Here is a 16,125-nt window from a genome sequence, read left to right on the forward strand (position 1 = left end):
CGCAATTTGTGGACCCCACGAACAGCACCGTAAGGAAACAGCTGGCCGCCATTGTTGTAGTTAGCTTTAGCAGCCAACACGTCTTGGTAAGTGAGCGCAGACTACTCTGCAACCGGGATGTCGCTAGTTGGCGCCTCCGCCTTGCCTCTGCGAATGGCAACTTGCCATCGGCTGGACGATGTTGCGCCGGTGCATCTCCGGGGTGTGGCCCACCCGGCCACACTTGTTGCGTGTCCTTGCAGCGGGCCGGTTTGCCGGCGAAATCCATCACCCAAAGGTCGTCCAGGTTGGCCTCCAACTTAAATCTTCTCTGGCGTTCTAAACATGGACATAATAGAGACACGACGGCTTCCCATTTTCGCCTCCGGTCTCGCTTATTTATATGTCTTTTACCTACAAAAAATGGCTCTGAGCACTATGGGACTTAACTTCTGAGGTCATCAATCCCCTAGAACTTAAAACGACTTAAATCTAACTAGCCTAAGGACATCACACACATCCATGCCCGCGCAGGATTCGAACCTGTGACCGTTTTTCCTACACCTCTGACGTATTTCCTCTGGAGCGGGCTAGTAGGGTGATGTTTCAATATTACAACGTCAACTTCCCTCAGCCCTCTTCGGCCTCTACACACAGGTTTTTAGGCGCTCCTCTATCTGCAATGTATCGGATCTTCAAAGCCCGTCAGTTCCCTGAGCTACCCTGTTTTAACCATTGCACATGGCTTGTGTTCATGACGCAGCAACATAAATCCACAGGCTAGAATCGTGGGAGAATTACCTATTGCTAGACAATTTGCATGTGCCTTTGCATTGTTAGTTCCTTTGCAACAAATTCCATGATGCGTTTGAAAAGTTTCTCTTGGTGCTCAGCGACAGCTATGGTTTCCGCATGATGGTGCCACTCTTTGGAACAGAATCGTTTCCAGGGAACTGAGTTGGTCATAGATTATCGGTGTTGTCACCATCCAGCTCAGGGTCAATGAGTACTTCGTACCTTGGTTCACAGGGCCCACGTTATCTCAGACCCTGAAAGTTTGGAAGTTGAGCTATCACATCTCGAAGTCACCTTTCGTCAGAGTGGCTATAGTGCGAGGCAGATCAAACGTGCGTTGCGCTATAAGCCTTCTGTGCAACGGGTGAGTGACGATAGCAACGAAGTGCCACCTTAGTCTACGGCCTTTTTGCCTTACGCAAGAAGCATTTCCAACAGGACTGGCCGTATTTTGTCGAAATATGATGTGAAATGTGTTTTTCGACCACCTTCTAAGATTAAGGCCCTGTTGGCGTCCGTAAAAGATGATCTTGGTTTGCGTAAGGCTGGTGTCTATCGTATTCCTTGCAGTTGTGGGATATCATATATTGGTCAGACAATCAGGACTATGGAAGACCGGTGTATTGAACATAAGCGTCACACACCCTTACAACAGCCGAGCAAATCCGCTATTGCAGAACATTGCCTTGACACCTGTCACCCTATGGAATCAACAACACCAAGATTCTGGCTTGCACGTCCAGCTATTGGGATAGTGTTATTAAGGAAGCTGTTGAAATAAAACTATGAAACAACCTTATAAGCAGAGATGGTGGATTTTGTTTAAATGCTACTTGGAATCCGGCTCTGTCTCTTATCAAAAAACAGAGGGACAGAATTAGTGCTACCACACCTGTTGATTAATAGTCACAAACGATATTTCTGATGTTGGTTATCTTTGGTTGTGTTCACACTTGTTCTGTGTGTGGTAACTTCCTTGTTTCTCCTCTGTGAACCGAGGTATAAAATTTCCTTGCACATTGCTTCCTCCTTGGATTTGTGTCTTGAGAATGGCATGATGTGCTCCTGTCAAAATATCGGCGGTGGTCGACGACGACACCCGGCAGCAAACACGTAAGTTAATTGAACAGGTTACTGATTATTTTCATTTCGCGAATGGCCATTGTGGAGCAAAAAAGTGCTCGGAAAAGATGTTGGAGTGCTTGACATTTAATAATTTAATTAGAAAGGTGTCAATGAGGATAAAGTCGTGTGATTTATGTCAGAAGGTGAAGGTGACAAATGTCATAAACAGGGGTCCATTGCAGACTATTAAACCCAACGATGTGTTGGATATAGCCGCGGTGGATATTTTCGGCCTGTTGCCAAAAACCACAGGAAATTTTGCGTATATGTGGTGGTCGAACTTTTCTCGAAATTTATGAAATTGTACCCACTGAGAAAAGCGACGGAAAGAGCTGTATACAATTTAATGATTTTGTATTATTTCCCAAAGTTAGGAAAGCCGAACTGTCTGTTGCCATATAACGGCGCTCAGATTTGTTCAAAATTATGGAAAGAAGGTATGGAGTGTAAGTAGGTATATATGGTGCATATAGCCGCATATCATCCGTCCAGTAACCCGGCGGAATGGTATATGCACGAAATTTGGAGGATTATGTAGAACGTACTGCCATTAGAATCACCGAGCATGAGGGAAATACATTTCAGATTTTGAACAAATCATGAACTCGCTGTAACAAGAGAGTACAGGATGTACTCCAGAGGATAATCTACAGCAAAAGAAATACCAAGAGTTTGGTAGGAAAATTATTAGCGTCCCCACATGGCAAGGAAATGACTGTGGATGAAAAGAAAGACGCATTGAGAAACAAAATGGCTAAGCAAGCTGAGAGCAGGATTCGTCGGCATGACGAAAAATAGAAACTTCCAAAACCTGTCGTTGGTGACTTCGTTCTCGTGAAAGCTTACGAGAAGTCAAGCGAAACTGATCACGAAACATACAAATTTAAATTTGTTTATAATGGGCCATACCGAATAGTAAACATACCGCATACCAATGCGTAATATTTTGAATACCCAGTGTCAAAAACGGGTTTTGGGATTAGAAATATTCTAAAGAAATATGAACCAAGGGTTCAACCGACAATAATCAGACTTAAACGCTGTCTGAAGAAACCTAAATGAGTAAAGTAAAATAATAATATAGTACTTGTTAAAGCATGACATTGATAATAATGTATAAATATATATAGATGAGATTGTAACATAGTTTTCTAAGTTACAGGGAAACCGAAATGTAAATATAGGTAGGAAGGCCTGTGCTTCTAGAAAGCCTTGAAATACAAGTGATGGTGAAAACGGGGTGAGCAAGGACTCACCGGGGAAATGAAAGTGGTTGAGAGTGACAAAGGGCGCACTAATAGCTCCACAAACGTAAGCAACGAAATGAGCAAGGGACGCTCTAGGGCGCATTGCCCTTATCTCTATTGTTTCCTTTTGTGTGACGTACAGACTTTCTCTGTTTTCAGGAGAATTTTGTTATTTAACTGTGCATTTGGTATACTGTATGTGTTAATGTTTTGGGCTAATCTTATAAGAGTAATATAGATAAATCTATAATATGAATAAAAGCAACTAAAGAGTAATGTGTAATTTAACGAAATGTGGACCGAATATTCAAAGATAAGAGGAGGAGATGGAATAGTAGTTTATGTAATTATTGATTTTATCTAGATTTTTGTTTTTTGGTAAGGTGTTACCTTGCTGGAAGGTATAACAAAAATTTTGTTCATAGAGGAATAGAGTTTTACCAAAAAAACATTCCGTTAAGCTCATCCCTTCAGGAAGATTTAACGAAATGTGGGGCATATGTGATGCCACCGTTAAAAATTAAATAATTTTTTAAATACTTTTTGACGTTGCTTTAGGGTACTGGTATGTTGAAAGATCGATATTAAGTGTTACAGAAAGACGTAGAAGGAGTCAGCAAATATATGTGTAAAAGTGTTATGTTTGTATGCAAAGCTCTTTCACATAAAATAATTACTTCATTCCCAATTGTTAATTAACGATAAGGAAAATGTTATTGCCATTCAATGAAAAAATTTTAATGACTGTAACCACTTTCGTGATTAATATGTTAATCAATGTACAGAATAGGATGCGGGGAAGTACAGAGGATTTTACGTGACCAGCTGAATTTTTAATATGACTATCTGTCCTACCAATATAAGGTTGCAGCAATTAGGCAAGGTGCCTAGCTAAATCACGTGTTGGTCCGCCTGTAGCGCTGACAATTGGCCTCAACGGAATCTCGGGTTTATGCAATTTGGGTAAGCCATAAAGTCTAGGTTGGTACGCTTCTGTTTTACAAAGCACCTTCTTATCCTCGGAGGCGAATGAAGACGCTTACACCGGTCGATTAGTCATTCTTAAAATCTTGAAACATGGACGATAAAAAGTTTGGACAAGAAGAGAATAGAAGCTTTAGAAATGTGGTGCTACAGAAGAATGCTGAAGATTAGATGGGTAGATAACATAACTAATGAGGAAGTATTGAATAGGATTGGGGAGGATCGACGTCTGTGGCACAACTTGACTAGAAGAAGGGATCGGTTGGTAGGACATGTTCTGAGGCCTCAAGGGATCACCAATTTGGTACTGGAGGGCAGCGTGGAGGGTAAAAATCATAGAGGGATACCAAGAGATTAATACACTAAGCAGATTCAGAAGGATGTAGGTTGCGGTAGGTAGTGGGAGATGAAGAGGCTTGCACAGGATAGACTGGCGTGGAGAGCTGCATCAAACCAGTCTCAGGACTGAAGACCACAACAACAACATCAAAATCTTGATAGACGGATCCTCTGAAATTTCTTGATTTATCCATGATAGTCCGCACTGTCCTGAATGAGGGTTGCATCAAAATCTTGATAGACGGATCCTCTGAAATTTCTTGATTTATCCATGATAGTCCGCACTGTCCTGAATGAGGGTTGCATCCCCTGAATCTGCATTAAGAACAATAATGTTTTTATCTGCATTTATATCCATCAGCGCATTCCTTTGTGTCCGCGAGAAATTACTGTTGGGTGGCTTGCATGTACGTAAAATTCTAGCCGTTTCCATCCTAATTTCGTCAGCAGACTTCTGTGGAAGCTGACGGATACCTGCCTCAATATTTGCTACAATATCCTCTGTGGGTACGTTTTGGGGCGTCACAGCAAAATTGCCTCCTTTCTCTAGTACAGAAATTTCAACTTTCGACAAATCTTTATCAGGCAGGTTATTCTTCGAAAATTTATGCTCCAAGTCATCACCAGTCCTGTTTCCTCGTCATGTTTGTTGTGTAATGACGGTTTGAAAGTTAAATTGCTTGTTTGTTTAATAATTGAATAAAAGGTACAATAAGTAAATTCGTTATCATTACGAACTGCTTCATAGTAGAGAGAGACAGACTTTCAATCTAAGGCCGGCCGTGGTGGACAAGCGGTTTTTCGCGCTCTAGTCCGGAACCGAGCGGCCGCTACAGTCGCAAGTTCTAATTCTGCCTCGGGCATGGGTGATGTCCTTAGGTTAGTTAGGTTTAAGTAGTTCTAAGTTATAGGGGACTGATGACCTCAGATGTTAAGTCCCCTAGTGCTCAGAGCCATTTGTGCCATTCTTCAATCTAAGTATTTGCTTTGGTTTTTAACACCATCTGTAAATTTGGTCGCTTTATTCAAAGCAATAAACTACAGTCTATTGAATAACATTAATTTTGCTACAAATTTAAATTTGCTTTGCTTACTAATTCATGATTAATGTAACAAGTTATTCAAAAGTAAGGATGGCTGCCACTTGGCCAATTTTAGTTTACTACCTTTTAGTTTCGAAGTAAATTCACGTAAAAAAAAAAGAATAACAGCCGTTGAAACGCACTGTCAACACTAAAACTAAGTAAAAAAAAAAACGCTTAATGATTTCAAAACTGCTCCATCAGACCTGGCCAACGAAAATAAAGTTTTAGGAATAGTTTTTCTTACAGTGGGCCTAATTAAGGTAAGGTTTCGAGACTGCTGTGGTGTGCTACTGCGGTGTGGATGGATCTGACAGCTGGTAGGTTAAACATTGTACAATCCTGTGTGCTCCACCGAATTTGCGCATGGAGCCCCTTTATCCACATTGTGCTTTGGGTAGGAGCCCACGTTAAATGATCGTCTTGCAGTGTAAAGTCCATTAGGTTACACCAGTCACAGATTTCCTTGAACGTAGAAAGTTTATTAACAATATTTGCAGTAACAATTTTCACTGTAAAGTATACGTGAGCAGGGGTGACTGAATGGCTGTATTTTGACTTGAGAAAAGTAGTGGAACGCGGCCGTGGAGACACCGTTAAGATTTTTTATGCCAGTGTCCCAGAGTCCGCTAAGCGTCAGAGGAGGGGTGGCCGCTGCCCGCTTACAAAGGACTTCCGCTTTCGTCCGGACGGCTGGCGCAGGACTTTCACTCAGCAGCATACAACTAACGTTATTATGTACACTGAAAATGTAATCATTTAAACAAAATTAGTACAAAGAAAGACATAAGAAATGACGTACGTAGTTAACCGTTTTTTTTTTCCAAATACGTTTCGTAAAGACAGTACGATACCGTTCGATTTCGTACGAGAACTATTTAATGCTACGAATGGGTCACACGTGGAATCGGCGGGTTCGGTCACATGACGACGGCCATTTTTGTGCTGCCGCTAGTGCTGACAGTGTGTGTGTTATCTTTATGGACTTTCAGTGAAAGCCGAACTATTAAATTGGTTTCCATCGCACTTACTTGTTGCAGTTTTGTCTTGAAAGTGGCAAGGTGTGCTTCTGCAGATATATTAGAGGTTGTCAACGGTATCTCCCGCCTGTATTGCTGTAAGTTTTTTTGAAGATTGTATGCGCCGCGATACACTCAGTCTGATACTGCATTCGTTTGACGAATGGAGAAGATAGAGAAATTGCAGGGAATGAAACAGGCGAAAGGGAACGCAGATATCTATGGTGGCCGAGTTAGAGTGGATGTAAAATATAAACTGGCAATGGCAAGAAAGGTGTCTTCGAAGGAGAGAAATATGTTAACATCGAATATAAACTAAAGAGTAGGACATATTACCTTAAAATATTTGTTGGGACTGTAGTCGTGTATGGAAGTGAAACATGGACAATAAACAGTTTAGACAAGCAGTTAACAGAAACCTTTAAAATGAGGTGCAACAGAATAATGTTAAAGATTAGATTGCTACATCATGTAATTAATAAGAAGGCACTGAACAGAATTTCGGGGAAAAGAAAATTGTGGGCTGAACCTGACTAGATAAAGGGATCAGTTAAAACCACACCTTCTGAGACATAAAGAGGCTTGGAGAGCTCCTTCCAATCATAACGTAAACAACAAGAACTACCACTGAGCAACACTCTTGTTTTGTAGCCGTTTGTAATTTCAGTAATTGTTAATACATACTCTTGTCGGCTAACTTCCTTAATCAATATACAGGGTGATGAATAAATGCCAGCATGCGAATTTTTAACTAGAGCCGAATCAAAAATTTATCTCTCAAATTAAGATGAGGTGCGTTTAGGAAACACATATTGGGTGAAAGCGAGGAGATATGAACTGTCACATCGTGTAGGGCATAGGAATGTAAAGAGGACTGTGTGTCATCCCACATAACCGTGCCAGGTCTTGCAGGTCACTGAGTGGTCCGATGAGACATCAAACCTACATCCTCATGCAGCCGTTGTTCAAATCCCCGTCAGGTTTCTTTTTCATTTTTTGGATTCACGATCCCTAGCTCTTGCCGTTTGTATGTTGGGAATCATTTCAACACGGGACAATGGCCTATAAAGCATCGTGACATATGGCGTGAGAGTTGGATCCATTAACCTGAGTGTATGAGTCTACTGACGGCATAGTGGGCAACCATGGCCACTCCTGTCAAGATTATATACGGCAGCTTCCCGATGAAACGGACAAAATATAAATATCTTAATATGTTTTGGATTCTGAGTGTTTCCGATCAATGGGCTGCTGTTGCTCGTGCTTATGCTACACACTACCACAGAAGACGCCATCTTGATGAGAATGGTTTTCCTCACCTGAAGCACAGTCTTCTGGGAAACGGGTAAACTTCGTATACAAGTAATGCACAGAAGTCGCCCAAGGATAAAACCTAATACACAAACAGATAACGCAATTCTTTAAACCATTCTATTACATCACCAAAAGCAGTTCGAGATATATGAAAAACTAGTTTTTGAAGTGATGTACAATGATCTGTTTCTGTATCATAGCAAGCTAATTCAGCACCATCGACCGACAGACCGAAATGGAAGAGTATAGCTATGTGACTGTATTCTGGACCAAGTAAAGATAGCGAACATTTTAAAACTAACGTGGCATACACTGACGAAACTACCTTCACTCGTGAAGCTATTTTCAACTCACATCAATCATTATTGATTGAAACACAACCTGCATGTCACCTGTAAACGTGACATTTCACAACCGCCATGTAGCGCTCAAGGGTTGCAGGAAGTCGGAACGGCAGGGAGGTATTGTTTGGCAGAGAGGGGCGACTTACGCCCAAGCGTGCAGAGAAAAACCGGCAACTGTTTCGTTGACTTGACTGCATCGATGTTAAACAGCAGACCATCCACCGATCCCAGTGATGGCGCCACGCGGCGTCCATGCGTGGATCAGCACCAATACCAGTGATGGAACCTGCTGCATCGTCGTCCGGCCACCCTGCGTTGCAGACGTAGCGCTCCTACTCACGTCACAGCGAAGGGGTCGCAGCGGGTTTTGGCTGCATAGGTAGCCTGGGACGTGGGTGGCGACTCCCTCAAACGCAACTTGTGGACCCCACATACAGCGCCGAAGGGAAAACATCTTTCAGCCTTTGTTGTAGTTAGCCTTAGCAGCCAGGGCTTATTCGTGAGTGACCGCAGACTGCTCTTCACCCGGGGGGTCGCTAGTTGGTGCCTCCGACCCGCCCCAGCCAATAGCAGCCTGCAGTCCCCAAGACAATGTCATCCAGAGAACGGAAGTTAGCGGCAATCTCGCTGCTCGCGACGGTGCAGCATCAGCCCGCCCCGCCACAGCTATAGCGCGTCCGTACAGCAGAGCTTGGTAGTAGTTACAGCGGTTCGGTTCAGCCGCCGAGATTCATCACCAGCATGTCGTCGAGGTTGGCGTGCAATTTAAACAATCGTTATTCACTCGCCTTCAAGCTACACCGCAGACGTATTTCCTCTGGAGGAAACAAGTGGAGCACTCTTTAATAGTTACAGCGTCAGGTTCCCTCAACCCTCTTCGGTCACTACATACAATTCATTAGCTGCACTTCTATCTGCAATGTATCGGTTATTCACAACATGTCCGTTCCCTGTGCTGCCCTGATTTCATCACACTTGTATACAGTGCCCGCCGTGCCTTGCCTTCACTCCTATGTGCGGCGTCGTAAACCTGCGTCCCCGCATCGTTTGCTATATATCAACGTCACCCGCGAAGTAATATGATGTGACATTCGGTTAGTAACTATTACCTTCCAGCCATAGGTGCGAGAAATTTAGAAGAATTCAGAAAATACCACCCAATACATGGCAACATTAATCTACAGGCTAGAATCACGAAAGAAGTGCTTTTGACCCCTTACCTATTACTGGACAATTTGCATATGCCCTTACATCGTTCGTTCCTTTGGAATACATTACATGATGCGTTTGAAAAGTTTCTCTAGGTATTCAGTAACACTTTAGGTATCGGAACGATGGTACAGTGCAACACATTGGAATAGAAGAATCTCCAAGGAAATGGATCAATCATGGATTTTCGATGTTCTCGACTCTACAATCTCCCGACATTAATCCACTGGAGCCTAATTTGGTGTGTGAGTGGAGGAGGGAGGGAAAGTGGACAAAAGTTTATGCAGACGTGTTGTGTAGGTTCCAGCAACGTATGATGCAGTTAGTTGCGAAATTTGCAAATGCAAGGTAGTTGAACGCCTTTCCGAAAGTGAAATTTGTTCGTGTGTCTGCGTACCGGAACTGTGAAGATAAGCTTGCACGATGGATGTCTAGAATGGAGTTATAATGTGTAACGTAATGTGCAATTTAATGTCCTCTACATATTGCGTCTTTTGTACCTCATTGGATACCGACGATGTTATTGTGTGCACTATTATTTTTAACTGTTTTTAATTATCTCATGGACAGAGTAAAACAGACGTTTTATATGTAAGAAGTTTTTGTTATGTCTTAATGTTTAAATAAAGACAGATAGAAAAAGATAACATACCACAATTGGAGGTTTCAACTGGATACTGTTTGATGCTTTAACTGAAAAAGAATGTTTGGAGCAAATTCAACTTGAACATCTGAGTCTCCGATTCCCATGGCATTTTCTCGTCTCACCGAGCTAATGGGAGAGCTCCACCTCAGCCCAGAATTAGTGCTACTTGTTCTTAGCCCCGCTGCATGCAGTAACAGCATGACCAGAGCCTCATTTTCTGAAAAGCATTTCTGTTAACCAGCGAGTTGGACTAAGGTTAGGTAGATACACTTTTGTCTTGAACTGGGATGAGGAATCAAATGTCTACCGTGACGTGCGGCATTTTTTCTCAATCGTGTGCACTGTTGTCTACTCCTATCAAGCTAATTATTTGTTTTGCGGCCATTTCGGATTTATATTTAATTTTAGTACTGAGCAGAATAAATTTATGATTAATGTATGGTTTCCTTAATCTAACTGATAACGATTTTCTTACCTGTCTCGATTTATCTTTCTGTTTATTGGTGTAACACAATTTAGTAGCATTCGTTTTGCACCATACTTTTTTTTTTGATATCTGATGTTACCCAAGAAAAAATGAAAGAAAGTATTGATAAGACGGGATGTATGCCTCCGAGTTTTTCATTGTGTTTACAATGCAGGTTACCCTAATACGCGTCGTGCATATTACTCGGTAGACCTTCACGATTCCATAACGCAATTGCTACCCCCTGCCGATCGAGGGCTACGTACTGTAGCGTGTGACATGGCCGTGTGTTACGTAACTGTAACAGAGCTCGAGATACTGCCTGTTGTAATCCTTCAAGAAACTGAAAAGACGAATCGAAGAGTTCTTGCACAGATGGAGCTACCTTTCCTTGATCATGACAACGACACAGCATGTACATGCGACATATGTAACAACCCGACATATACGAGGTAACAGATCATCGTCCATACACCCCGACTATTCCCCATCCGCCCGTCATCTTTTTCCAAAACTCGATGAAAACTTTTAGAGGGTTTCACTTTGATAGTGATGAAGCGGAGCAAGTAGAAGTAATGTTATGGCCCCTTCAACAAAGTCAAACATTCTTCAGAGAGGGTATCAAGAAACTGTTCTCTTGTTTGGATAAACATAGTGACAGGAAGAATGAGGATGTAGAGTGTTAATTAAGTTTATTTTATTTAAAAAGCTTTATAAGTTTTCACATATAAAAATTCGGAGGCATTACTTTTCGGCACGCACCTTTACTTACGCTTCAATCGGCAAGATCTAGTAAATGAGACGGTACGTGGTCACTTTTATTACTTCGATAATGCGAACTCGCATCTTGGCGCGATGTTTCAAATAGCTTGCAATAAATTTATATAGAACCGTGAGATATGACACTATTTCTTCTGGATTACAAATTTTTCACTTATTTCCCAGGCCAGGTAAGGCCCAGCCGTGGCGTCAGTCGTGAGTCTTTGCTGTGGCCGTCGGTGTCCTCGTGGCAGGCAGTGTGTTAAGGTTGGAAGTGGACATTGGGAATATAGGAGGTCAGCGTGGATGACGGATGAAATGCGTTTGATGTTATTAATAACAAGCCGTAGTTTGTCAGTATTTACGTGAACCTGTAGGTAGAGAAATATCTTCTACCGTTTAATATAACAGTTGACGTCATGAAACTACACTTTTATTGCGTCGGAATACAACTGTTATAGAAACAACAGAAACATAAAAAGGATACAAACGCAATGTTTTTAATACTAATGCTTACAGTAATGTTATTTACTGCATGTCGTGAAGTAATCAGAAACTGACACACAATAGGATGTGTAGATTCAACCGGTTATTTTTAAGTATAAGGGTCAAGTTCTGACACTCTTCCAGTTTCTTGGCTCCTCTGGAAACAGCAGATGTCTTCAGTCAGCAGTCCAGCTATCTATTCTCCACTCCGTCGCAGACGATTCAATCTGAGCCAACTGATTTGCAATACTCCTAGTTCCTGGGACAATCTGACAGGTATGGTTTGCATTGACTCTTTGGTTTCACCACGTAAACTGCAATTAAGAGAAATGCGCTTTAGTAAAGATAGGAGGTACAAAAATAACATAGCAGTTTAATTTTACTAGTGATAAGACAACGGTAAGTCTTCACCTTTTTTACATAGCACGAATTTCACTATCAGCATTGTGACAAGATTATGTTACGGTCGTGTATCAGAGATAATGTGGGATCACACGGTGTGCTATGTTACAGGGTTCCTATTCTTCACTGGTACTATAGCAGACCGTTGGAAGATTGGCGACGCGAATAAACCTGACTTATAGCTTATTTCGAAAGTTGAAGGATGTCACTAGAACCACGTTCCTCTAGGAGGGTAATGCTCCTGGCGTGCGAAGCATTCAGTGAGCAACACATGTATCCTGTGACGAGGTAAATGACGATAACTTGAGGGTCCTCGGTTTCGTTTGCTGGGAACTGATCTGGCGATCTCTGATTTTGTGTTTAATGAATGGTCAGCACCGCCGGTCCCCAGTAACCGTAAAACTTTGTCGTACGTGAGACCATCTTAATAGTAGAACGATCCAACGTGACGGGATGAAATGCGTTTACTCTGTCCTTCGTGTACAGGTCAGGAACGGTATTCCGCCGTCCAAACGTTCGCCCAACCCATAACGAACACCCTTTTGTTGCAAAAAGAAATAGAGAAATCAGTCATCTTGACAGTGATGACAGCTACTGACAACAAAATTTACACTCTTGACAGTTTAATTAACAACAGTGTTATGTAAATACTAATGCTTATCATAAAGAAAGGACTGAATGAAAGAATACCATATGATACGAACCAGAAAGGATTGAAGAAATTATTACTTACTAAGGTTAAACACCAGACCATAAATTGACCAAAGACAACATTTTTCCTAGAAGAGAGTTGTAGCCCCATCGAGCTGTAAGATTGCGGTGACTACAATGTAACTCGGCAATGGAGATGTTAACTTCTTTTCTCTCTTGTACTCTTGCAATAGTAGTACGCATGTTAAGCGCTGCTAGGTTATTTTAAAGACGATCTGAAGTTTAAAAGTTTTACGGTTGGAATTATTATTCAGAAGTGGGACTGAAGTAAAATCATCTTTACCGTTTAGACAGATAACGGGATAGTTGATTGCTGACTTCGTGATACTTAATAGTCACCAACATCAAAGGACACAGATAGAGACTCATCGCTGACATAAATTCAATTATTAGACTTGAATAGACAACAGATAAACGCAATCACAAAGAATTTACAATTTCGCCGTACTGTCAGAAGCTATCGTCAAAGTCAGAACTGCGGATGCTAAACGACGCAATCACCCTGTAGAAACACTGAATGAATTAGGTACCTTTCTCCATCACTCAGAATGCCAAGTTTGGAGAGCGCAAGATCACCGAAATGTTATTTGTTTTGAGAGACACCAAACGTTTCTAGTGGTGAAACCTTCAGTTTTCCCCAACTCTAGAAGATTCACATTTTCTTAGAGTTTGAAGAATTATTCTCTTTGAATTGCACCCATGTTACACTGCACGATCCCTGTGAAGTTACGGGCTTCAGCTTTGTGTGAGATGCGAGGCCACCTTCTGTTTATTAATCGTCCGCAATATTATAGCGCCTGGGGCTGGAGCATTTCGGTCGGCTCATCGTGAGTTTTAATCGTGATATTTTGCTAGGACACGATGAGCAATTTCACAGTATAAGCACAGCTCTTCTGAAAGCTTCGATAGATGGTGCGTTTTCCTTAACCACTGTTCTTGATGACTGCAATGTATCAGCCTCCATACAGCAGTGGCCACGAAAAGCCAAACTAAATAATGTCGTGGTTGTATAGTAACAAACTTACTATACATGTAGAATTTGCCGCTTTTTTTTTCTAGACATTTTCATCTAAATATTCATTATTTATCTTTCATGTACTCTTGTACTAACCAACACGCGTGCAGGCACAACTTCTAACGCAGTGGAAATCTTAACCAGTAATACGACAACCCCACATCTTCTTTTTTCGCGATATTTTGGTCTGGCCTAAGTAACGTGATTTATCAGGTTCTTTTTTCAACCTTCACTGACTACTAATTAAAATGTGTGGCATGCTGCTATTTACCATATAAATGCCCGATATTTGGGAAATTTTTTGCAATGGTTATACGGTTGATTGCTAGTACAGTGTGTCATCGCCTATAAGTAGCATATATTTCGGTCCGATATTACATTGTAGATGTCTCACTAAGACAATGAATGAGTCTGTGCCCTAATTTAATGCCAACATGATGTTTCCGATAAGATGTAGTCCAGTACGTTCACTTATCATTGCCCACTTCACCTAATTCTTCGTCTCTATGTCAACGAGTCGTTAAATTTTTAACTTCTTTGAACTTGCAAGATTATTTCTACTTGTTCCTAAGCGTATGACGGGTACTGTTTACACACACTAATCCAGTTGTCGGCCTTCTACAGGGTATGAAGAAAAGTGTACGTTGCCTATCGGTTTATAGTGTTAAGCTTAGAATAGGTGTGTGTACTTCACTGCCAACACATTCACTGTGAAAATTAACCACACGCTACGGAACGCGGCACTTGTGGCAACTTCCGTCGCCTGTTAAAATATCTTTTCGTAAAATGTTGAAACTATGGCCCATTGCGTACTTCATGTCGCGATACACGACATAATCCTCCTAAAAGAATTCAAGGGTGTGTAGTGAAAAACATGCAGCAGTTTTAAGGGGCAAGAAAATTGCTATAAAAGGTGGACTAAATATGCGCAGCAAATTTCTCTGAATGGTTTTGGTGGAGAATCATGAAGACTTGCAATTTCGTAATTTCGGTGAGGCAAGGGTAGCCACAGTTCCTTGAAGGATTTGATTTCACTCATATTTTCACTTTCGCTGTGGGACCATTCGCGAATTTTTATGCTGAACAAACTGGTTTTATCTTGTCAATTTTGAACAGAAAACAGTTCTGTTTGAAGTAACTTACCTTTCGGTAGTTGGTTGTAGCAATAATACAGCTTCACCGAATTAGCATACAAGTAGAACTTGTTGTCTGCTGCGACACAAATGGTATCATCGTCATCTTCCGTGTAGGACGACCTCCCCAGAAAACTACTCTCAGCCGTGATATTGCCGGTGCTTAGAGTCTCATTCCCGATGTTGGCGGTGGTCGACTCTTCTGGTTGTCCGTAGACCTCCGCCACTGCTACCAGTGCTGTAAAAGTCAGTGAACATTGTTACAGATGGCTATTTCGTCTAATGGATTTTAATGCAACTCTCCCACTTAGCACTGCAACACTACGGTATGTTATATATGTTTTACTTGAACAGTCCACTGGTCCCTGAAAATAAAAAAGAACGAATCAACAGCGACATGCCCGCTATGTTCATATCTTACAAGTTCTCGTAATTAATTTCGTGTTCCAATATACAATGACAGTAGTCTTTCAAGTTCTTGTTGGATTGTTATTATCTCATAATTAAAATGACAATATTAGTTCTTTCCTCACTTATATTTGGGAAGGTTTGCCTTTTTAGTAAGGCTCTGCCACACTGAAGGCTAGCCAGATATTTGGCTGATAAAGTTAGGTTCTTCATTGGTTTTGACATCAGACAGCCCGCTCTACCCTTAGTAGTAAAGAATGAAAAGGTATTGCAGAAGCTGGAAGCCTTCCTCGTTACGATCATGTAGCTGGGGTTTCACTGAAAAGCACACATATCTCCAAGTGGACGGCTCTGTAAAGTCTTTTGCTCCTCATCAAGATAATGAACGTAACCTATTAAAATATTGTCCCTGTTCCGTCCTCTGAAAATCACGTGATAGAGAAGATTAATAGGTACCATTAGTATTTGTTTGTTTTTCTGTTACATTCAAACTAAATTTAGAGGTGAAGAAGTGACAGCCTTGCATGGAGCGTCTCACATAACTTCTTGTGATGTTCCGAAAATTGTACGATGGGAGACATCAGAGTCATTTCACTATCTACGTTTAGTCCAAGACACTAGTACATACACGGTTCCGTCACAGGAATGTGAACACCGCCTTT

At 41.5% G+C, this 16,125-nt stretch overlaps 2 protein-coding genes across 16 annotated transcripts in view; one reads left to right on the forward strand and one right to left on the reverse strand.

Annotated features, from left to right (window-relative positions):
• The window catches only part of LOC126236536 (uncharacterized), a 302,827-nt gene that overhangs the window by 199,507 nt on the left and 87,195 nt on the right, over positions 1 to 16,125 (forward strand). The window lies entirely within an intron of this gene.
• The window catches only part of LOC126236547 (uncharacterized), a 342,194-nt gene that overhangs the window by 182,531 nt on the left and 143,538 nt on the right, over positions 1 to 16,125 (reverse strand). For 6 of the 13 annotated variants that reach the window (XR_007544940.1, XR_007544941.1, XM_049945951.1 and 3 more), the window contains exon 2: positions 15,066 to 15,293. The exons of 4 other annotated variants lie outside the window; for them this stretch is intronic. Coding sequence is in view for 6 of the 9 variants with exons in the window: in XM_049945951.1 (XP_049801908.1) it covers positions 15,066 to 15,293 (228 nt within the window). In the remaining 3 variants the exon portion in view is untranslated. Of the gene's footprint in view, positions 1 to 11,679; positions 12,109 to 15,065; positions 15,294 to 16,125 lie in introns of all 13 variants that reach the window. 3 more of the 13 variants (XR_007544939.1, XM_049945954.1, XM_049945953.1) reach the window with 3 other exon arrangements.

The sequence above is a fragment of the Schistocerca nitens genome, chromosome 2, assembly GCF_023898315.1.
Source record: "Schistocerca nitens isolate TAMUIC-IGC-003100 chromosome 2, iqSchNite1.1, whole genome shotgun sequence".
NCBI lineage: Eukaryota > Metazoa > Arthropoda > Insecta > Orthoptera > Acrididae > Schistocerca > Schistocerca nitens.